Source organism: Cebidichthys violaceus, unplaced genomic scaffold (genome assembly GCF_023349555.1).
Source record: "Cebidichthys violaceus isolate CVI_PGR_0920_01 unplaced genomic scaffold, fCebVio1.0.p SCAF_2, whole genome shotgun sequence".
Taxonomy (NCBI): Eukaryota; Metazoa; Chordata; class Actinopteri; order Perciformes; family Stichaeidae; genus Cebidichthys; species Cebidichthys violaceus.
The window spans coordinates 11,583,144-11,607,860 of NW_027176372.1; the positions used below are offsets into that span (position 1 = coordinate 11,583,144).

Here is a 24,717-nt window from a genome sequence, read left to right on the forward strand (position 1 = left end):
CCACCACATTGCACATATACATAATGTATGTAGTTTAAAGTTTAAAGAGACAAGAAGCTCTGTGTCTATCCATGACCTAACCTGTCTCTGCTGGTTCAGAGCTACCAGCGATGATACTGACATTATCTCATCTCCTCCTGCTGGTCCCTCTGGAAAGCTCAGAGAGTCGACCTCAGTATCTCTAATTTCAGACACTTAATGAGATTTTTAATTGGTGACCTTTCGAGAATGGTTTTGTACCGTGGCTCATGAGAGCACTTGAGTGGAAGCCGACACATACCACTCAATACTCACACTGGGATCCTTAATAACAACCTCTAAAGGGTCTAACACGTACCTTCCCCCACAGTTTGACTGATCGATACGCTAGACGATAGACTGACGGACAAGAAATTTTGAAAAACCTTGGGGAGCTACCCACAACAAGTTTGTATAGTCCTAGCAGTTCATGGCATGTTTACAGCACCACAGGAAGTATCTGGGAACAGGAGAATGAAAACACAACATGACCTGATCATAAACTCCCTCTGCTGCTCCCCATCAAACTTTTATCACCGCTCTGTATGACAAGTGACTGGCAGAAGAACAAAATCTCAATAAACAAAGCCCAACTGAGTTGAACATAAAGCAACAGAGCGCGTCAAAGCGTCGGCGGGGCAGAGGGAAATATATTGTACGTAGGTGCCGCTTAGTGTCTCTTTGTGCGGCAGCAAACAAAAGCAGGGACTCAAAGCGCCGTGGAAGCAACGCATCACAATTTGCGGCCTGAGTTTCTTACCGTGGTGAGATGTCGCAGCCCTGCTGCATGAAGGCCCCCAGCGAGAACCAAAGGGAGTTGAAAATGCCAAACTCATTGGTCTGCTCAAGACTCTGCTGGTTGGTGTTCTGTTGCGTTGGCGTCTGGCCCTGCTGTACCCCATTGGAGGCCGATGCTTGGGTGGGAGTCTGCGGCTCACCTCCCTCCTCGTAGTCCTCGGCGTGCCACTCATACGGGCTGAATCGACTGACAAGGAACAGGACGACGCTGACGCCAATGTAGGCGAACACGATGCACATCCAGATCTCGTAAGCCAGCGGGTCCAGGAATGAAAACACGCCGGGCTTGGATTTGGTGGGTTTCTTGATCATAATGGAGATGCCCAGGGACATAAAGGGCTTAGAGAAGTCGATCACTTCTTCACGAACCAGGGTGATGGTCAGAGGAGCCACAGCCACGTCTGCTTTCTGGAGGGGGGGGGGGGGGGGGGGGGGGGCACACAGAGGCAGGCAGTTATCAAGCAGCATTGATCTGTCTTTTATGATCTACAATATGTGTTCATTCAGTGGGCCTCAGCTATATTTTGTTTTTGGTGCTAATTCACAAATATTAGTATGCTAATAGAGGTGTATTGAGATGTTATTAATCCGTCTCTGTATTTGGGTCGAGGACCAGAAGTGGTCGTGGTTTATACTAGCAGTAACGTCAAATTGGTTATTTTTTAATATTTGTGCCTTCAAAGCGACAAATTAATTTAATATTAGCGTACCATTATCGGTGAAATACATTTCCACATCTTCATAATGTAGGTCTACTCTCTCTATTTCATTTTATCTTTTTAATTTGAACTAAAGGTTTTATGAACTGTCTGACCCCACTAACACCTCCCTTTAACTGTGGGCCATCGAACAAACAGAACCTGAATTATTCATGACACCGATAGCTGATACAGCATGTAGCATCGTAAATCGATGGACATCGACTGAAATACAAGGTAAAACGTTGGTTTTTCAGTGTTTCGACTGGGTGACATTTTCTTTCTTTAGATAATGCAAAAAGATCAAGGCAGACTACTAAAAGAAAGCTTGAATGAATCTTCACATTAATTTATTGGTTTTGGCATGTTAAGTTGGCATGTTTTAGTAGTCTATGTCTATTTTTCAGCTTTAAATGGTGATTAATAGCTGTCTGCTGTAACTCGGTAGAGCTGATTGTCCACTAATTGGAAGATCAGCGATCCGATCCCAGTCTCTTCCAGAGGGCATGTTCTAGTGTAGGAAAGACAATGAACCACAAATTGCTTCCTAAGTGTGTGTGTGTGTGTGTGTGTGTCTGTGTGTGTGTGTGTGTGTGTGTGTGTGTGTGTGTGTGAGAGAATGAGCATTAGTGTGGATTCTAATGGGTAGGTTGCACCTTGAATGGCAGCCCCTGCCATCAGTGTATGAATGTGTGTGTGAACGGGTGCATGTCGAAATGTAGCGTAAGGCACTTTGAAAGGTCATAACACTAGAAAGGGCGCTATCAAAATGCAAGGCCGTTTAATAATAATAATTTAATAATCTAACCAAAAGTTTTGTCCACTCACCCCATACACCAGTTCTCCCACCATGCCGTTCCACATCTTGGTTTCCGGATCTCTGGCTCCATACTTGCCGTCTGAGACAATCTTCAGTTTGTACTGGTAGCCCACATGTTTGGCTATCTCTGCAGCCAGCTCGACTATGTAGCCCTCGTACTTATCATTTGACACAAGCTGCTCGTGGTTCTTCTTCAGCATCACATACGGAGACTCCTGTTGGATGCAAGGGCAACCGCACAATCATCAGCTTTAACTCAATTACACCAGATGTCACTGAACATTTTGCTGACAAGATGTGCACTGATGTGCGTCATTTCTTGACACAAGCTATTGTGACTAGCATAGCTTTTACAGCTGGACAGATTTGTAAGCTAATTAAGTCAGAGACAACAGCGTTATAGATGATAATAAAGCTTTAGCATCTAGTTAAGGTTTATATTACTATTTCAAAATTTGGGAAGCGGTGTTATGGTTGCATTTTATGCTTCAGTGCATCACTTATCTTTTTACCCCTTGCTCAAAACTGAGGCTTTGGAAAAAGAAGAGCTCTCTGTGAAAGGTTCGAAAGAACAGATAATTCTATGAGATTACCCGGTATTATTTTGGCTTTGTTCCTTAAAGGTATGGTGTGTAATTCAACTATAAAAGGTGCCGAAGTATGATCATTAGGACAGCTTTGAAAGGAGTGTTGGTAGCATGAAGCAGGTCATGAGGAAGCACAGGAATTGGACAGGGTTATTAAAGGCTGAGAAGACAGTGAATCTGAGAGAGAGAAGTATGTGTCTGCAAGTGTGTGTGCATGTGTGCGTGTGTGTGTGTGTGTGTGTGTGTGTGTGTGTGTGTGTGTGTGTGTGTGTGTGTGTGTGTGTGTTTGAGCCATGTAGATGGTGGAGCAGACATCGCTGACCTCTGCTCCAGGGCCAGGCTGTTCTTCTTGTTATATCGCTCCGACATTAGTACACCTCACACTGATTGGGTGTCCTGAGACGTTACAGCTGACAAGACACCTGGGGCCCCACTTCACTTTCCGAAAAATGGTCTGAGCTGTCCACCAGCAGTTGGAGGGCCTCAATTCCCTCAAGTTGTTACGCATGCCTGTTTTTAGCTAAGGCTGTGCTGAGCGGAGCAAATCCTGCCATCATATTTCATCAAGGTCTGGAGATGTGGGGGATGGGTGAGGGGGGTTCCTCTGTGTGTTACAGTTATCTGGGTTCTCCTGCTTTTTATGGCTGAAGTGGAGGTAATCATTGTCACACATGGAAACCCCTGGCCCGCTGGTGGAGGAAACGGCACCCCAGGGAGACGGTGGTGAGAAAGTGTTATGCACTTGCGGTCACAGACATAGCTGCCCCCCCCCCCCCCATACAGACACACAGCCACACGAGCGCACATTGAGGCTTGACACGGCATACAGAAGGTCCTCTAGGACTCAAACAGTTCCAATGAGATCGGCTGTCACTCAGCTACGTTATATATAATGCAGACACACAACAGAATGCAATTCAAAACACACAAATGTGTTCAAATGCAAATGAAATAAAACATGCATGGGAATGGGTGTGTTTGGGTAGTTTTGCCATTGGCAAAATTGTTAAAAATCTATTTATTTCATTCCTCTGAGACCAATTTAAACAGACCTTGAGGGAATTTTCAACATTACATTATTTGCTTTTTCGCGATACCATTTCTTACTGAAAGCCTATACAAATAACTGTATTTATTATAATAGGTGCACACAGCCAGTATACCATTAACAACCACTGCCTTGTGTGAAAACACTGAATTGTAAAATTCCAGTCAGAGCCTAGTTTTAGTGTAAAGCCATGATCGTGAGGACACCAAACTCCAGTCCTCCATTAAACATGCTCTGCTTCACTCCTCCAGATCTCCCGTTAACCCCGGCCTGGTCTGTGTTCACAGGCTGGGACAGTAGGGATGTGGGAAAGCACAAAGTGTTACCTTCACATTGGCAAAAACAACACGCTCCCTCAAGCAGCGAATCAGCGAGCACAAAAGTTAAACCATGTAAAAGCTCGCCTGCTGCCCAATAACTGTTCACACCTTATCTCTTCTCTTAGGTTCCAAGACAGAGGACCAATTTATCTTGCAAGAAAAGGGGACACTGATAGGAGATTATGTCAGTGAGACTTATTTTGGGTCCGTCCTCTTGGGAGACTGCAACCTTTGGGTTTAAATTAGGATGTTCACGTTTTTCTTTTTAATCAGATGCCAGTACACTATGCAAAATGTTAAGTTTTGCATAGTGTACCCAATGCTCCAAACCAGCTTCCAACCTTTTCTTTTGGCTAACGTACCTCCACAGTACTGTGAAGAACTGCTTCATCGACACCACCTGTCGTTTTCCAAATGTTGTATTCATTTTAATTAATTTGAATTCTATTTTTACATGAAACATACAATTGAACTATTCATGTTAAGGTTAGTTGGAAAACAAAATACTGTGACAGAGGCTAGTTCAACCATTTATCCATATCTATGTCCTGAACAATTTATCTATTACTTTAAGCTAAATATTTCATTATTTTATTTATTTATTTCAGTATTAATGCATTATTCAAATTATTATGTAACAGTAGCCCAATCCCTTTCTTATAGCGTTAAATCTGGTAAAAAAGGAACTGTGTAATTATTAGATGCATTGATTGTAATAGTGTTAATGCTGCAGTTTATCCATCCGCTATTGCAGCCATTTTTGCATCCAATTGTTGACAATTGAGCAAAACTTTCCCCAATTTAATAAAGTTGTCGTCAGAAACTCCCCATTTCTTAAACACAAGGAGGAGGCTGATGTGTTTTCCCCACTCGAGTGCTTTGTATTTATGACTCACATTGGTAATGTCACTATACATTGTTGTGTTCAGCTGTTTCCTGCTGACAATGTCCCTGACTGAAAGCTTGCCTCTAAAAAAGAGGCATTGGAGTGTTTTGTTTTTTTTCCTCTCTATTATTCTACATCGTCTATCAGCTCCATCACCTTCCCCGAGCCTTTATCTGGTGAGCAGTGAATTTCTCTTAAGGGAAGCACACAGTTGAAATCCTTTACCCCATTAACCCTCACAGTGGAGAACACACACTGCACACACATTTCCATGCCGGACCTGAAGGCTGTTGCAGAATTTTAACAAATCAGCAAGTGTTTTTTTTGTTGCCGTTTTTTTTTCTTACACATTTCATCCATGCATGGAAAAAGTCCAGCAAAATAACATGGAGGCAGAGATAAAAGACATTTCCACTTGAATAAAAATAAAACCAGGACTACAAAAAGAACCAGTGCTGGGCCCCAGGCTTCCACAGACATGGAGTATTCTCTGATATAAAATGTTCAATATGATGCAGACCCTGAGAACATCCTGTACCGGGGAAGATATACTCTGATCTTTACTATCCTCTACTGTATATGAGCCAGGTATTGCCAGCTATGTCGCTTTCTGTTGATAAAATGTCATGATGAGAGCTGGTCAGATTGAATTGCTGTCGCCCTATTCTCAAATACAACCTCATTCACAAGACCTCCATCTCTGTAATGTAGGCCAGGACGCTGAATGCAACATGGCCAAGTCTTGAATGAATGAATAACATAGGGGGACAAAGAAATGGAGGGCAGGCTAACACTTCACAGCCTCAGGAATAAAGGTTCTCCTGTGCTATTTAAAACTGTAAAAAAACGAACTACCAGCATAATTCTGAATGCACATTTTGTGTCCATTCAACGTGAGGTTGTGTTATCTTTGTGCTCTCTTTTAAACGTATCGTAAACATGTACAGTGGAACTGCGCGAGTCGGTCAGCCGGTGTCCTCAGGGAGAATTTCTGTACGCGTGTTGTACTTGCCAAAATGAATTTTTGCGATTGTGATTCTGAGCAGGCACGAGTCAGACAGAGAGAAGTTAGCGGAATAGAGTTGGTATGGGATGGGAGGGAGGGAGATACAATCACAAATGTCTGCTGAATTCTTTCGGGGTCCTGAACTTTTAGGAACTCTATCATAAAAGAAAATGAAAAATGTTACTCTGCCTTTCCCCCGTCTCCATCTCGCCCGTGTCTCACCAGCCCCTCCTCCCCGAAATCTGTCATCCTGTCTATTGTACTCACCAAGATAGTGGTGACTATGTAAGTTCTGTTCTGCAGGCCGTACGTCTCGTTGCTGCCTCTCACAAAGCTGGCAGTCGTCACATACTTCTCATCTTCGTTCCAGTAGCCAACCTAAGACGGGCCGAATGTCACAATGTCAAATACGCTTGAAGTGACATTTTGGACTTGAGTAAATAAAAGTAATTCATCTAATATCTTATGACATTTGAAACAGAGTTGAGTATGAATACTGTGTAAGAGGAGTATGGATAGAGTAGTTTCAGCCACTGTTTGCATTAGATTACATTGTGGCTGATTTGACATGTTAATTGCTACTGAAGATATTCAAGATTTCTTCTATTTTTTAAAATTAAAATGACACATGATTTTGCAGAAAGCATCACTGAGTAAAATGTAAGGAATTTTTTAAAGGTCAGGAAACTTCCTTTTTTCTGATTGTCTTTTTTCTGCTCAAAGCGTACATGGGATTAAAATGTGATTATGCTAATATGTTACTCTTCACTTCTAAATAGGAATAAACTGCTTGATAAATATGTCTTTATTTCAGTCAGTGGAGAACTCTTTTACTCCTAAGTTTTTTGCTTTCTGGAGAGTAATTTATTACAAGTTTGATATGTGGACCCAGACCTTTCTTCTACTTAAAATGACCTAAAATGAGCCACAGGGTTATTCCACTGATAAACTTACAGGCACAGTTCATACACAGTATCCTCAGGCTACAGGCTCACCTTCTTTGGTCCAGAGGGGGCCAGTTCCATGACGCTGACAGTGTAGTTGGTTCGGCGGCCTTTCTCGTTGAACTGAATGTGACCAGTCAATCCATCTATACGGACCTGTAATGGAGTCGCAGACATTGAATAAGTAATTTTCAGGCTCGGCAAATGGGTCAATAATGGCTGCGGTGATGCATGACATTCATACAGTCCACTTCTTGTCTGCGCTGGCAGCGGGCATTAGCGTGTCGCGCCGGCACGCGATGCATGTTCATCGTGGCTTGCATGCATTTGTATAGTATTCATTGTAAATGGTCCACAGTGCCTGGTCCCTGCGGAAGTGAATGACAGACGGTGTGTGCGTGTATGTGTACAGTGCAGTGTGTTTGTCTTGGCTGTGTGACGGAGTTAATTGAGCGAACGCGGCTTCGATCTACAGTCCACGCGCAGGCAGATGGCTAGATTGACACTGAGCGGGCCGCTGCACAGTCACTCTGCAGACAGAGCCTCGGGCTGCACGCGCACTCACAAACTCACATGCAATCCCATGTACGCCCTCACACCTAAAGTGCATTTGTAATAAGACCTCCACACCTTATGTGAATGATGTCCGAGAGTAAATACATAACATATTTCTTTGTGTATTTAATTAGAAACGTATTTTGGCAGTCTTTTTTGAAAACGTAATTTCAAATATGCTGTATTAAAATAATGTCCGTTCCTCGAAATACACATGCTGTCGTATGCACGAGTGTCTCCATGAGACAATGTGAAGTCTCAAGGGCAGCGAACATTTCTATTTCCATTGCCAAATATTATGTTTCTAAACTCAATTGCTACTGTCATATTCCATGATGATCATGGCTGAGTGTTATTGCCTGCAGGTTTTGTTTACCAGCCATGATGTCACATTTGATACTGCAGAGCTCTCCTACGCCTTAATGTGAACTTTACACGACAGAATGAGACCTAATTTGTTCAGCCAGCCCCAACTCAGGAGCCGTTAGCCAATGTGCCACTCAAGAATTTGCACGTGCGTGTGTGTGTGTGTGTGTGTGTGTGTGTGTGTGTGTGTGTGTGTGTGCATGTGTGTGTGTGCGTGTGTGTGTGTATGAGGGTCTATGTATGTGTACACATTAGCATGCCCCCATGTATGCACACAGACCTGCTGCAGGGCTCTCTGGATGTCTATGCCCTGCCCCCAGGGAGCTGGTGGGTTGGCAAGACACTCTCCAGCGTTGCCCCTGCGAGAGATGTCTATCCTCTGCTTCCTTAAATTCTGAAAGGCCGTGGACATGACTTTCACCCCGTCATATGTTAGCGCGCCAGTGTACTGTAAAGAGAGAGCAGACCATTCAAACCAGAAGCAAACACTGCGATAAAAACTGATAAAGGTCTTGGCCAAGGAAAGGCAAGGCAGCGATAAAAAATAAATCCATGAATTTCATAAAGTCTCCCCTAGCTTTGCGTTAACACCTAAATACATAATTTAATAATCTAATATTTTAACTTATTTAGGTTTATTTCTTGACCTTGTAAAAACAAAGATGTTTGTATTTGGCATCAATCCTCTATCTCAGCTGGTTGTTATGGTTACAAATCAATAATCATTTCATAGCAGAAATCCCAGTTCTGAATCACTTTACTCTGATAGGATCATGGGTTATCTGTCAAGCAAATTCAATAGAAATCCTTTCATAGCTTGTTGCGATATGCTGCTGACAGTCACTAACAAATTAACTGACAGGGGAAACTACAACCTTCTTGACATCTTAACACGCCTCACAACTTCTTGTATTAACGCTTTAAAGATAATAGAAAAAAAAATAAAAGAAGAAAAGGAGGAGAGATCAGAAAGCAAGGCAGTACTTTGAGTCCACTCTTGGGCACTTTGGAGTCTTTGTTGTCAAACTCCATCCACTGCTGGACGACGCGGCTGACGCCGGGCTCAGAGTTGTTGACGAGCTGGAAGCCGGTGATGTTCGCCCCACCCTTCCTCAGGTCTGTCAGGTCGATGTCCAGGAAGCCCTAAGACAGGAAGTGGACAGGAAGAGAGGGGAACTGAGAGTTGAAGGTTTACAAGATAATTACGATTTCATCATCGTGCACAACGCATGATTAGCAGAGTCCTCAAGTATTGAACCGTACTTGCTGCAGTGACAATAGAAAATCTGAGGGTTCACTGGTACCAGTGGTTCCAAACAAACCTTAAAAGAAATCAATTCTTACTGGGCTGTCAAAATTTGGAAAATACGACGTTTGAATATTCAATCTAAAAAAACACATTATTTCCATTGCACCCAGTCCTGACTGGTCGTGAGCGACACGGCGCTGCACAGCTTTAGAACTTTTGTCAGATGTCTCTATTTATTCCCGTCACTCGCTTAGAAAGCGCGGCAATCCTTCTTCTCCTCACTTAGAGAGGTTATCCAATTGAACATACCTCATCCCTGCCTTTTTCGAAGGGCAAGAGAAGTGAGAAAGAAAACAGAAAACCCCATTTCATGTCTGTGGTCAGTCCGGAGCTAATCTCTGATAGACTGAGTCCTCATGGGCCACCGTTAACAATGGCCGGATCAAAACCTTACACTGTAGGCCACTGGGAACAAAGCAGGAGATGCCTCGCAAAACACAATGGAGAAAGACGTGATTTACTGTAATGGTATCTCCTACATGTATTTTCTCCACTGACTATTATGTTAGAAGGCTGTTTTTCATAGCCGGAGAATGGCAGAAAAGCAGATTTGGTCTCTGAGCAGGCCGCCTGTCATGGGGTAAAGAGGAGACAGACGAGTGGGATCGGGTGGGAGTTGACACAATTTGTCTAAGATTTGAGAGCAAAGTTTTGACTGATGAAAAGAAAAGGTGTCTCTCCGGTGTCTCACCTGCTCGCCAGGCTACACTTTCTATCCTTTCCCTTTCTTCTCCGCTCTGATGCTATTTCTTTCATGTAATTTGGAGCTTCAGGCTCTCTCTTGGCCACATGTCTGTCTCAAACTTTCGCTTGTTTACTTTATCTCTTCACATCTGTGCAGAGAAGACAGTTTCGGGGAGGGTCGACAGGGTGGCAGGTACAAAATGAAGGCAAGCTCAAACTCCCCTCACTTCGGCCTACCTAATGTACCTGTGTGTGTTTCCGGGTGTCCATATTTCTCAGCTGAGCAGACAGACTAGTGTCTTTTTTTCTGCTCCATGTGTGAGCTAATGGCGCAGTGAGCTGAAGAGGTTACTATAGAAACTAGCCTTTGCCAGCACAGAACATGGCGCGTGGTATTTCTGACATATTTTACATTTTAATCTCTCAAGCCCTTGTTTCTTTTCTCTATCACTCTATCAAACTGTTCTTTTCAGACACACACACACACACACACACACACACACACACACACACACACACACAAGTAAGTAAATAAGTTAAATTCTGAAATGGTGCAAGGACACAGAAAAAGTAATTTTTGCACAAACCTTTCAATGGGCCCATTATAAAAGACTGTGGCCACTTTGTGTATCAGCTGTTATTACTGTCTGAGCCTTATCATTCAAAATTAAATCTGGCAAACTGGCCAGACAAGAGAGATTGAGCCAATCTAAAACTGCAGCACTGAGAAATTGCTCAAGCCAGCAGCTGCATATTAATGCATATTACCATATTACAGCTTCAGTTGATGTCAATTTTCTCTTCATTTGGTTGCATTTAGCAAGTCTGGCGGAGGCTGAAGGGGTCTACACACCATTTGCACTGTGCAAATGGCAGCAGACAAAGGGAGCTAATGGATATAAGCTTGCATACATTCGCTGCCTGAAAGATTTCTGACTGTCCTGACGCGTTTCTCGCTCGTGGTTTTCCTGTGAGTCTACTACTGTGCGGCCGTTATGTCTGCGGGTTTGACGATCCAGTGAAAGAATGAAGTAGCTGTGGAGGAAAACGGGATGGAGAACGCAGAAGACATAAAAAAAAAAAAAAGGCAGTTTTAGGCTAAATCATTCGGCCCATGCAAGTCTATTAAACTGGCAATAAAACAGTGAAAGCCTGGAATCCTGTTAAAAGCCACATTTAATAGCAATGCAAATTAATTAATCGAGGCGTGAAAGTATTTAGACAAGTATGTGGAATATTTCAAAGAAATGGAAAAAGATTTAATAAATGCAGTGATATAATGACGATTCCTTACCAGGTTAGCCAGGATGTAGTGGTAGCTCTTTGCATTCTTGCCTTGTTCAACAATCTGGAAGACAAGGTCAGAGGAGATATAGAAAATAAAACGCCTGTGATACAAAAACAGACGGTTGGTGTGTGTGTGTGTGTGTGTGTGTGTGTGTGTGTGTGTACAACTGAGAGAGAGGTTTTGACAGTGTCTCAGCAGCATACCTGGTAGAGTGCACAGTACCTGACCTTGTGGAGGACAGACAGAGTGTAGGTTCACAATACATCAGAGCAAATGGAGTACTAAAGTAACACTAAACATCGAATAAAATAAAAGATGACTAACTTCACAAAGAACAGCTTTAATAAATGATTAAAAACTTCAACATACCAAAAGACTCCATATAATAAAATTCATCAAAGTAGCTTAAGGAGTCGAATGAAAATAAGTGCTCTTTCCCCTCCCATCTCCTTTAAATTCCTCCTCCTCTCCAACATTTTTTGCCTTTGGCCAGACACCCGCTTCCACAAAAAACATATTATCTATCACACACAAACCCACCACTGATACTATTCATATGAATACAAAAGCAACTGAATTAATTAATTCACTGATAATTATGATGTGTAACCACGAATAAAAACAAATCACACCCAAAACTGACCATTTAAAAAGCAAAGAATTATAGTTATTATTACAAAATAAACAAATTAATGAAAAAAAGGAGGAAAAAAAGTCAAATGACTTGAAAGAGGCAGAAATTGAATACAAAATGTAATGGATAATCCACTCTTTACTGACAGTAAACTGCACGTAACATATCATGCTTCCCATCCTCGAGGCTTTTACGTGTCGTAAAGAATCAGTCAACAATTTGTCAATAAAATACTGCACACTGTACGTTATCTTTTTCTATTCTCCTCCTACTCATCATCTGTTTTCAATAGTGTTCCCCTGAGAGCTCTTATTTGATCTTTGATCTTATATTTAAATAACTATAAAATATTCTAGCTTCCTAGAACTCCAACGTGATCTAACAACAATATCATCAAGCGCTGAACTGTGCACAAGACCGTCTCCCACGCCTGCACCTCTCTTCCACCTGCGCCGCTGTAACTCTCTGACTGCAGGCGTCGCAGGTCAGCCGAGCGCACCAAGGGTCAGGGCAGTTTGAACATCGCGGTGGGAGGTGTGTAGTGAAGCGCCAGATCTGGTTCATTTTATAAAAGAAATGGGCACATTGGACAGCAGTTTGACTGACACTTAAATGTAGATGTGGTGTCGAGATAGACAAAAGTAAATAAATAAATTAAAGCAACTGCTGTACTGTACAACAAATGTGTGTGTGTGTGTCTGTGCATATGTGTCATCACAGCATACTGGGCCGTCACATAAAATAAGGCCGAGTGGGCAGCACTTATTCAAAGCCATGCACCATCCAATTAATAGCCTTAGGCCAGCGGATAAGAGGCTCATTCCACTGTCTCTGCTCAGGCACCACGCATAACCTCACACATTTTTCACTCCTCTCCCTCTCTGCGAGCATTCTCCCTCGCGAATACTTCGGGGAAGTGCACTCATTTGTTTGTGTGTTATGTGTGTCTAATGATGCTGTAGGTCATGACAGAAGGTGGCATTTGTTATTAATAGTGACCCCGGCACAAGGCGGGCCCCGCGGCCAAGTCCCAGGCGAGGAAAAACTGAAGGGAAGGAGGAGAGACACACACCAGCACTGACACCAATCGGCTAGACACTGGGGGGAAAACATGCATTACTGCCACAGTCCACCGTCAAATGGAAATGGTTTTGATGCGAGTAGCTTTTTAATTATACATGCAGATTTGAAGAGTCATTCACGGTTCAACCCCAAGAGAACGGGTCACTTTTTCCGTCTCTCGGAAACATTTTCGCGGTAGCTCTTCTGTCAGGATGAATGTTCCCTAAGGAGAATACATCAACATTCAGTTTATGTGAGAAGTAGCCCTCAGGAATCTGTCAGTGACATTATCGCAGGAGAATCTGTGTGCTATATGAGATGAACGAGATGAACACAGGAGGGAGTTTAAAGGGCAAAATAGGCAGTGGTGTGTGTGTGTGTGTGTGTGTGCGTGCGTGTGTGTGTGTGTGTGTGTGTGTGTGTGTGTGTGTGTGTGTGTGTGTGTGTGTGTGTGTGTGTGTGTGTTCGCCATTGTTTGGATGCACAGACGGGGCAGTGTGGAGGCAGGGAGCAGATGTGGGTGATTGATGGTGGCCGTCTGAATGGAGAACTTCTCAGGCTCAGCTCCTGTAAACTGGTGAGAACTGATGCAATAACCTTAACTGTAGACACCGGGCCATCAATAACAGTCACACAAAGCAGCCACAGACTACACATCTAGACGGGGACTGTGTGTGTTTGTGTGTGTGTATGTGTGTTACGAACATCATAAAAGTGCATGTGTGTGCGATGTTTTTTTCTTCTTATAAACAACAATATACTGAAACAGAAGAAAAGCTAATAAAATCTGACTGAAAAGTCATAAATCATACAAGTGACATCAACAAGCAAAACAATACAAATATGACGAATGTGTCATATATTTCTGGGGATACAACTGCCTGTATGTATTAATGGTGGCTAGCTTTCAAGCACGTCAAATGTGCCGTTTGCAGCACCTTTTTCTCAGCAGACACTTTGACTTGTCATAGCAGGAAAAGCGCAGGTGAAACAAATTTTGTTAATGATAAGCCATGACAGCGAGTCAGCATGCACAATACCAGAGCCCTGGAACTAGCTGACGTCATTATTAATTACACCTGTGATTTTCCTGCTATGACAAAGGTCTATAATCACAGTAGTAGATTTACTGTTCTACATTTTTAGCCATTTTTTTAAACAATGGGTAATTGATTGCAGACAGAGGGAGATAAATACAGGCTTTTTAGTTTTTATCTGAAGATGTTCAATTTAGCCAGCTGGAAGGCCAACTGTTCTTAGCACATTGTATCAGCTGTAGCTAGCTAGCTAATTGAGCAGACAATAGCTTAATGAGTTTAAATAAGCAGTTTCTGTCTGACTTTTAAATATTTCAAGCTGACTCATTTTAAACAGGAAACCGAAGAAGGGTCCTATAAGGCACTTCATCGCTACATGCATGAATTTGTGCTCAAAGACCGAGGCTAAAGCTACGTGTCTCTGCGCCAGTTTTCTGTTAATTTGTTCTAACATAACCCTGTTTGGCTTCATAGCTTGTTTACTGCTTTGCATTTTCAAACAGCATGTTCCAATTTAACAGGAGAAAAGGCTTGTAGGTTAATGATTTACACACAGTTTAATGCAGTACGATAACTACTGTATCTCTGGTAACGAGTCTGGGTGGGATTGCTAGCAGGAGTTGTTAACGTTATTCTCCATTATCCGTTATCCAGGACCGGCTTCTGCAGAGTGATTGTGCACAAACTGGGCTTAAAAAAAAAAATGTAACCTGTAACCTCACAAACTCATGTAGCGAAATAGTTGGAAGTAATGCTCGTTTACTATTGTAGGCAGTAAGCTAGTTAGCCAGACATGCTATTGACTGCAGCTGACATTAGAGCAGACAAACACTGTTTAATGCAATTTTTACACTTCTGCTGTCATGTTTTTGATTTTGGAAATGCTATGAAAAAGAAACCACCATACAAACTCTTTAAATGTTGAGTAAAACTTTTGACAGACCTGCCGTGCCTAGTTAAGCTGCGATTGGGCAATCTCTGTTCAGGGGAGAGGTTTAATGAACAGTCAAATGTGATGCCAAGATCCTTTTCCTTTCGACCGCACATAGGTGAGTAAGTGATGATCCTATCACAGAAGAACTGCCGACTCCAAATGCCAATGCTGTGTTATTTATCTCCTCTGTCCTTGATGCTCCAAGAGACTAAACAACCCGGCAGACCACCAACAACCCCCTCCATTAATATCCCCTCCTTTCTCTCCCTGCCTCTGTCCTTTGCTCATCTGTATAGGTCCTTTCAAACTGACTGATCATGTAAAATGCCTACTTGAGTGCATAACATACACTATGGTTTCACTGTGTTATGAGGCCTTTCAGCTGAAATTGCATTATGCTATTGCAACATAATTACATAATCCCCTCTCACTAGAAAAACAGAGAAAAGCTCTTTACCTTTTTGAGGATGCCAGTGAGCCTCTCAGTCTCACAATCGATAATAATCTGGCCCTCCTTCCTCTTGTCCAAATCCTGGAACACTTTCAAGAAGGAGGCCTCCGTCATGGTCTCCACGTTGACTGAGGTCACCAGCCAGTTCCTCTCCGCTGCTGTGTCCAGAACCTTCTGCAGCACTGACAGGCCTAGACAGAAGAGTGGAGAAGGGTGAAACTCTCATTGCAGGGACCAAGTGTTTGGGCATTTTCAGGAAACGTTCTGCAAAGACGTTCAAGCTGAATGAAGTGATGAATGACTACTGAGAGCGATCCATACCAATCTGTGCTTTATTAGGGGACGTAATTTATGTTCAAGTTAATCTTATACAGTGTAAGATAATGTGAAGTAAGGTAGTCTTTTTTTATCCCCAAGGGGCAGTTTGTTGCACATCCAGCAGTAATACAATGACACCAATCAACACACTAACAATTCACACAGATGACATAATGTTATTCAACAGACCAACAGCGGCAGGGACCAATGAGTGTGTGTAGCTATGTTATGAGCTGAGAGATAAATTAAAAACAATTTCGGAAAGAAACAGAAGCTGTGCAGGAAACCAAACTGCTCTTGATAAGCTTATCCATCAGAACCTCCCCTGTAGCTTCAGTGATAAAGGATAACGAGTGGGACAGCCCATTAAGCACTCTGACACGTACAGGTGTGCTTTTCCAGTGCGTACAGCGCGGGGCTAAATAATCGCCACTTCCACACTAACAAATAATCAGCCCGTGTATCATCGCCGACGACACACTCACAGCCAGCTTTACGTCCTCGGAGTACCAATTACAGGTGCCGTTACTCAATTACACCGTCGCCACTGTGCCTCAGAGACACTTGAGCACCATAGAGGCAGAGGTAGAGCAGCCAATGAGCTAAGGGCTCATGCTAAGACAGGAAATAAAAGGCGATTAGAGAACACATTGATCTTGAGCTCTGATTTACAATCTGACTCACTGTTTTACTCCTTTGCTGCTGGCGGTAGACCAATCAGATTCCTCTCGAGCTGGCAGCCACAGTTGTTCCACAGAGTAAATAAAGTAATTTCCCCCGCAGCAGACTGGCAGACATTACCCAAATGAATTATAGCAATTACGAAATTTAGAAAATGTAAACTAATACACGATGTAGCTGAATTTGCTTTTCCTCCAATAAGCTGGCAAACATTGCTAGAGCCAGCATGGGCCTATACATAATGTGTTTTGCATATCCTCAACGTGTGTTTGTTCATCTTCATACAGACATTTTTTATGCATATTGAGCAAATGTAAATATGGCTTATCCACAACAACAGCAGCACAGACCCTGTCAAAAGAAGAATGAGAAAGGTATAGTCACAGCCTCTGAAAGATGATTGCCTGGCATTATTAAAATGCACGCCAGCTGCTCTCCAGGCAATTCCTGCTGCCTGTTTGACACCTGGTCATTAAGAAAGGAAAAGATGGATGCTGTTTTCGCCTCCACATATGACCACAATGCAGTACAGGTATATAAATTAGACACCCCCAGAAAGATGACTTGTAAACATGTACATGGTGACGTATTGCACCTTTCACGGTGTCTCATGAATAATCGCCGTCGCCGATGCCGACGGATTCAGTAGTAGCTGTGAAACTGATGATAGGCGGGGGGGGGGGGGGGTAATCATGGCCGAGAATAAGGCCAGTGGGTGCTGAGGAGACTGGGTCTTTGAATGGAGTCGAGTCCTGGTTTCAGCACCATGGACAGCACCATGCAACATAATCTGACCCGGCAGTTTGTGAAGGAAGCTCGGTCCCACTAAAGCGGTTCATTTGATCTTTTCATTTGTTTGTTAATCTGGTCTTGCATTATGTATATTAGGTTCCGGCGCTTGAGGAAGACACGTTACAATAGGTGTATTATTCATTTTCTCTCGTGTTGAGGATGTTTTGTAGTGTAAAGTATTAAAGAGAAACCTGGAGTCAACTTTCCTTCAATGTTATCAGTGTGGCTGGAGTATTACATTTCTTTATCTTTTCTTATCTCCCATCTATTCTTCCTACCTTCCCTGCTTTCGTCCCCTTTTAGTCTCACTGCGTTTGCATTGAATATTCTCTCGCCTTTGCAAATGTAGCCATTTGGGTTATGCACCCCTATAAATCAGAGCCAGCCTGACAGGGAGGCTCGTGAGACTGGCCATGGTAAAAATGGTCCTCTGAAGGCATCCTGGAAGAGAATAATATCATAATAGAATCTGGCTGTCATAAGCATCCCTCTGGCCAGAGGCAATACACAGAGACCTGGGCACCAGGCAATTGAGAGTAGAGAAAATAACACTTTGGGGAAACCATTTCCTGAATATTGTTTATGATAGGTTTAATGGGCTATCAAATTTGTTTTTCCGTTCTTGGCTTTTGAAAATAAAAAACGAGAGGCACTTTTATTAGCGGATGCTGCACGGAAAGGCAGCAAGACAGATGTTAATAGAAAAAAAGTGGGAAAAAATTGTTCTATATACTAAAAGGGTTTTGACCTCTTTTTCCCTTCTTGGGAGTTGTGACAGAAACCACCACACTGGTTCAAATAAATATCAAACGCTCTGCACTACACTGCGTATGGTATACTTGTATGTCAGTGTACACTTCAGACAATGGAGAAAAACACTCAAAATCTGAAGCATAAATACATATCTTATATAAAATATATTAGACTAGATAACTTTTGACCTTTTTACAGGCAATATCACCTAACAGTCTTTAGAAAAGATAGAATATTTGGAAAAAGCACACACACACATACACACACAGACAATTTTTTTTCTTAAAGGCTTAAAATAACCCTGTAGGAAGGGTGACTACAGCGTAGTATCCAGGCAACAGAGGACTACTGATATGGATTCCACCTGCTCCATCCCACCACTCAATCACACAAGAGTGACACTGCGCACACACACACACACACACACACACACACACACACACACATCTACTACCCAACAGTTTTTGAGTTGGTAATGAAGGGATCACGGAAGATAATAAAAAAAAGAAATCTGTGGCACATGTGTGGCGCTACGGCCATCATGAATCAATAGGGCTAGAGACCACTGTGAAATCTCCTCTGTCACCGCTTAATAGTGTGCTCTGCAGAGTGACATGATGGCATCTATCTTTTAAAACTGATTTAAGGCTGCTTATGTCTCTCACACAAGTGCAGATAAACGTTGCAATAATTTGCATGTGCAAAATGTGCACACGTACATAAAAGGGTGCACGCTTTTGGGCACACTTGCACAAAAATACACCCACAGTCTTGCTCCAAAACCCACAGCACCTGGGACAGATGGCACGGCATTATGGGAAGGCTACAGCTGATTGGCTAGAGAGCGGTAGAAAGAGAAGGAGGCTGACAGGTGCGCTGCGTTATTTCTACAGGACTGTTTCCAAGATGTTTAAATTGTTTGCTACAGCATTATTCATGCTGCTTTTTTTTTCTTCTCATGTTTCTGACAAAGGGACTGTTGCAACACAGGTAACTGCTGAGGGCCGCTCAATGAAGAGCTTCATCTTTTGTTCCATTGTGTGATTTATCTGCTAGCCAGTGCGGGTCAATGTTTTTTGTCACTGTTCTCCATCTGCACAAAGACGGTGGTTCTGAAAAAGATGCTCTGATTGAGCTCATTGCTGCACAATAGCTACGATTGACCCCATTGCTGTCGCCATGGCAATATAAAGACGACTAATGGTGGTTGGTTCAATGACTGTTTTTTGCCTCTTACCGTCTTCATGTGACTGTACCTAAACTGTTTTTTAAATGGTTTTTAAGTGTTTAAATATGTTGGTATTCAAACATGAATGAGGCTGATGAAGAATCTGTTTGTAATTGATAACAATTGAAAATCTTCATATGAGTTATTTTAGAGAATAATCTACATTTGCCAACTTCACTGTCGCATCTTTTTATAATGATGTAGCAAAGCTTAAAATGTGTGTTTGTCCAACATAAAGGTGTCCACTAAAAATGATTACGCCCAATATACATATATATAGTTAGAGTTCCAGGTTTCCTACCTGAGTCAGAACTGTACATGTAGACAAACTTGGTCCATCCGTAGTGGTCGATCACTCCCACCAGAGCGTCCTGGAGCTCGGGCCTCAGCTGGATGACAAACTGGTTGGCCGTCTCGATGGGGAAGGACGGCGTGACGAAGCAGACATGCAGCGCCCCACAGAAGGACATGAGCATGTTGACTGTCTTCCTGTCGTACAGACCGATGATGGCATACACACCTTTGGAGAACTGGGAGCAAACTGCCAGAGAGGAGAAAAAAAAGAAAACAGTGAGAGAGGACATTAGAGAAAGTTTGTAACGCAGTTATAGTAAACCAAAATGAAAATGCTCTAAGAATTGTAAGAGTTGCACCACAACATTTCAGCTTCATACAGTGGATTTAACTGCGTAGACTAATTCACACTCTGCATGATGCGATACAATGTCCATCCTGGTATGTAGTCTTTTAATCATTGTACAGTACTTTAAATGATATCCCATTGGTTCCCTCATGTGGGGAAGACAAAGACAGTGAATTAAAGCTAAAAGGATTGGTCAAATAATCAATGAGACGGTCGATTCCAGCATCTCCAACGAGAACATTTGCTGTCTTTCCCTGTCTTACAGTGAGTGAATTGAACATTTTTTTTTTTTTTTTTTTTAGGTCAAACAGAAAAAGCAATTTGTTCAATGTCTTTTTTTGTTATGCTTATGAAATCAAAATAACTAATCAATTAATTAATTTATTTATTATTGAATGACCTGAACTGAATCTAGCTAAACTGAATTGAACTATATTGAGTTCTAGGTAGAGTGGACGTTTTTGTTGTGCTTTCGTTTTCATTGTATCACCTGAATGTCCAAATGTGTAAAAAGAAGCAATCCACCTATCTATGCCCAAATCTGAAAAGAGAGAGAGGAAAAGAGATATCCATCATTGGTAACAATTTGTCATCGCAGAGTGCCTTATTCTCAGTGGAAAACAACTCTAACAGCCTCGTCTTTGCCTCAATTCAACTTCTGTGTGACATGTTTATGCAGAGCTGGCCAGTTTGTCCATCTGTGTACCACCAGTCGTTGTGTTTGCCTTCAGTGAGAGGTGCAGAGGCTGAAGGCAGATTAGGAGGAGAGAGGCTAATCAATGCATCCCCAGGGTTCCATTGGCATTTTACTGGCAGCAGGAGGTGGTTTGCATCCCTTATTTGCTTCTCTCCCTCACTCTCTCCATTTCTCTGTCTCCCATTGTCTCCCCTTGTCACCGGACTTCCTTCACACCCTCCAATATCTTAAAAATAGCCAATTTGTGTTTTTTAGTCTTCTCTTCGGGCTATTTTCCGCCGCGGCGATGGGTGGGGGCCTTACTTATCTCAGTATTTACCAAACAGATTGAAGTCGCTGCCTGTCCCTGTGCGAGGGCCAGCTCGCTGCTAGGAGCTGAGGGCAAGACAGAGAGAGGATGGCCCGTGCCCAAAACGCCTAACCCGTCACAGACCTGCACCCGCCGGGCAGGCACGTGTGTGTGTGACGGAGATAGAGGGAGAGGGATGAAAGTCAGCCTTATCACATAGAAATACATGTGTGCACACACACACACACACACACACACACACACACACACACACACACACACACACACACATGCAGTTTCTAGTGCTCCGAAAGCCTGGTGACTCACCCTACTTAAAGCGAGCCCTGAAATAGACATTTTGAGCCTCACCACACTGACTCAGTAACAGAACTATCTTTCCTTCACGGTCCGCACACGCCATTGCTATTAAATAGACACACTCTCAGCTATTGCTTTCCACCAGAACACATTACATTTCCCCTTACAAATTTCCAGGACCAATTTCAGCGGTGGCCTCCATGTTCTCTGCCTGGATGAAAGGTAATGAGAGCTTGTTTGACTTTTTGTGCAGCGTCCCATTACTCTGCCCTGCAGCAGGTTACCATGTCTCACTGAATATGAGTCATTTCTCATACCTACAGTATGTGTGTCCGACAAAAAGAAGAAACACGCAGCCATGTGGCACGGACCTCCTGCTTCGAGCTGGCAAGAGAAGCATGTGCTCGTCTAATTCGACAAGAGCATGACACAGAATATTAGTGTAACTCAGCAGTCTCGGGTCTGGTTCTGGTAGCAGCATAGAGGAGCGGCGCGTTGAGTGTTTTTGTCTTGTTAGCGCCACTCCACATGTGTAACGACATTGGAGGCAGGGCTGAGAGACCCAAAAGTGATCCCGAAGACCCCGGCAACACCTGTCCACCCTGGCACTCCGTGTCTCCTCGCCACAGTTACAGCTGCCATGGCGGCAGAACTGAGGTTGCCCGGGCAACGGTCTGTGTCTCTGGCAGGGATTACAGTAGCTCAGAGCTGCTGAAGGACGTCTGGGAGATGAAGTGGGAGTTGTGAGTGTTTGGACATTTTGTCATAATTAGGTCCCCCCTCAAGGAATTAGAAAATTTGCAAAACTGACTTGGCTTTTTGCAAAACCCCCCAGATGATTTCCTCAAATAATGGAAGATTTGCAGCACATTTCCACAGCAGCACATTTACACTCAGAACAAACACATACAGATGATGCAGGGAAAGCTCACTGGATCTGTCTTCTGATGTTATATTTTCACCCGTCTTAAACTTTTCCTATGAATGAACAATAAGTTGATTTGCATTTGCTGTGGTCAAAGAGTTTTGAGCCGTGGGAGAAGAGGAAAAAAACTCAAATCCCGGAGGGACTGATACTCGCACAACAGGAGGAGCTGTCAGCAACAACTCACGCAGCCACTGTCTTCCCTGTTCTCTGTTTCCTGTGCCCCGCAGCTGTTCCTCTGCTTAGCATGAGCCAAATATCAAATGACAGACGTGTCTGTGCCGGCTGCACAAAGAGGGCGTGTTAGTGACAGTCGTTCCTGCATCTGAAGTTGTGGATGGAGGGGAGTGTGATGCTACAGGGTGGCGGGCAACGCTGCATCCTTCGTTCTGCCCGTGAATGTTTATAGCCCAGTATAAATTCACATAGAACTACTGGACCATTGCTGGTTCACTCTTAAAAAATAAAAGTCTGACTTTGAATTTATGGCTGCATTGATAATGGAGCTTTAAAAATGATATGTATTTGAAATAACGATGGATTCTAATTAACTTAAGAAGGGCTTAGTTCACAGCCTGAACTTTATTTGACAGAATCTATAAATAAAGAAATTATCCTGATATCAAAGTGAGGCCATTTTAATGGGCACCATGGATGCCAGGATCCTTTTTGATGGCAAACTGCTCAGTCAAAGGTGTCAAGGTGCCCTTGTGCATGGTACCTGCCTCCCAGCTGCTCCACTGGAACTGCACACACTAACCTGTGTACAGTACAGGACTGTGGAATCGAGGGGCAGCTCCTTTGTGTGTGTGTGTGTGTGTGTGTGTGTGTGTGTGTGTGTGTGTGTGTGTGTGTGTGTGTGATTATTTTTTCAATAGCTCTGCATTGCTTGATATGTCAAAAATAATCAATACAGCTGGATTGAAATGTACTGTGCAGTCGCAAAACAATTTCTCAAATTAATTTTTAGGGGAAGCCGCAACCAGGTTTGCGAGAATCAATATGAGGAATGTCTGTGGAGCGCGTTGGCTCAGTAAAAGCATGTAATCTGGACTCACGGTGAACGCATGCAAACCGCAAATTCTGATAAGGACGTTGTATACATTATACGCCTCCACAAACAAACACTGAAGGAGCACAGGGCTTTTACCATTTCCTCCCCCTGGGACTTGCATGCCCATTATCCTGTGCAACATTAAGGTCAGTGGTACCGACGGAATCTCACAGCAGGAAGCTGGGTTCAGCTGCAGAGAACGTACTGATTGGAGGGTTCCTGTTCAGCCATCTGTAAAGGTACTTTACTGAGGAATGACTGAATTAATTATCTACAGATCGACTATATACCATTCTGTATTTTGTACTGTGACACGACAAAGAACCCCCCCCCCCCCCCCCCCCCCAGGCCACCGATGAAAAAAGAAGACCATGGAATGGAAGAGTGAGCAGCTGAATCCAGCCCAACTTTCCTCCGCCTTACCACAACCCTGCCAGACTGACTCGTAAAAGTCGCACACCACCATTCATTCAGTGAGTCTCAATCCTATTACTACACCTGGGTTTATGTTCTCCATCCAATGTCACCTTTACACCACAGATTTCAGACGGATGCCCGAGGTCAAAAGGTTTGCTTTTTTCAGTCGAAACTGCTCGCAAAATGGGGCAAGGACACTATATCATAGGGCTGCAACTATTTATTATTTTCCATCATCATCATCATATAAACTAATTACTTTTTTATTATTGAATTAATCATTTAGTCAGTATGTCACAATCTCCACACCCCAGGCAACAGCTTCAAAAGTCTTGTTATTTTCCGACCAACCAAAACCCAGAGATATAATCATCATAAAATAAAAGCAAATCCTCACATCTGAGAGAGAAGAAGCAGAGAAGTCATATCATTTTGTTGTTTCGCCATGCTAGCGAACAAGGTCTATGAATGGCAATGCTGGTCTGTCGGTCGGTACACTGAATCTCAACAACTATCATTGCCATGGCACTTTGTAGAGACCAAATGCGTGCAAAACTAATGACATTACCATCAGCCTGAGCTGTGCTCAGTGCTAAGTAGCATATATTAGTGTGCTCAACCTCTTTAATCAATTGTTTCAGCTGTGATTCATGAGGTGAAAACATCATTTTGTTAATGAATTGTATTGGATTGAAGTGCATCATGACGTAAAACGTTTTATCACAAATCTTTCATCACAAAAGGATTTGAGCATAAAGCCCATCCCTGTGCTGCCCAACAAGTCTTATAGGTGCTTATATTACCACTGCAGGTTTGGGGCTTAAGGGTTATGTGACTGTAAACCAGAAGGTGTCTGGTTGGGCACCTTTGCTGCATATCATTTGCCATCTCCCTATCCCCTCATTTCCTGTCTTTCTAGGACAGGCATAAAATGTCCCGCCAAAATATTTATATATATGGTTAAAAAACAACAGTGAAAGTATGAAAACAGGTGTTCATTTTGGCTTTTACTTGGTTGGTTAAGACTCACACTCACGAGGTACGCTTTACTATTATTTCCATATCTAGTTGAAGGTATCCGTTCAGAAGAGAGGTCAGGAGCAGGGAGGTTGCCGTCACATCAGGCAGTAATAGACACCACCTCCACAAGGGTGAAT

The 24,717-nt window shown here is 43.0% G+C and overlaps 1 protein-coding gene across 1 annotated transcript in view; it reads right to left on the bottom strand.

Annotated features, from left to right (window-relative positions):
- The window catches only part of gria1a (glutamate receptor, ionotropic, AMPA 1a), a 75,680-nt gene that overhangs the window by 38,203 nt on the left and 12,760 nt on the right, over positions 1–24,717 (bottom strand). Inside the window, 9 exon segments of the mRNA XM_068714403.1 lie at positions 779–1,224; positions 2,343–2,549; positions 6,449–6,559; positions 7,177–7,281; positions 8,327–8,494; positions 9,031–9,189; positions 11,334–11,387; positions 15,452–15,636; positions 19,519–19,758. Coding sequence (XP_068570504.1) covers positions 779–1,224; positions 2,343–2,549; positions 6,449–6,559; positions 7,177–7,281; positions 8,327–8,494; positions 9,031–9,189; positions 11,334–11,387; positions 15,452–15,636; positions 19,519–19,758 — 1,675 coding nt within the window.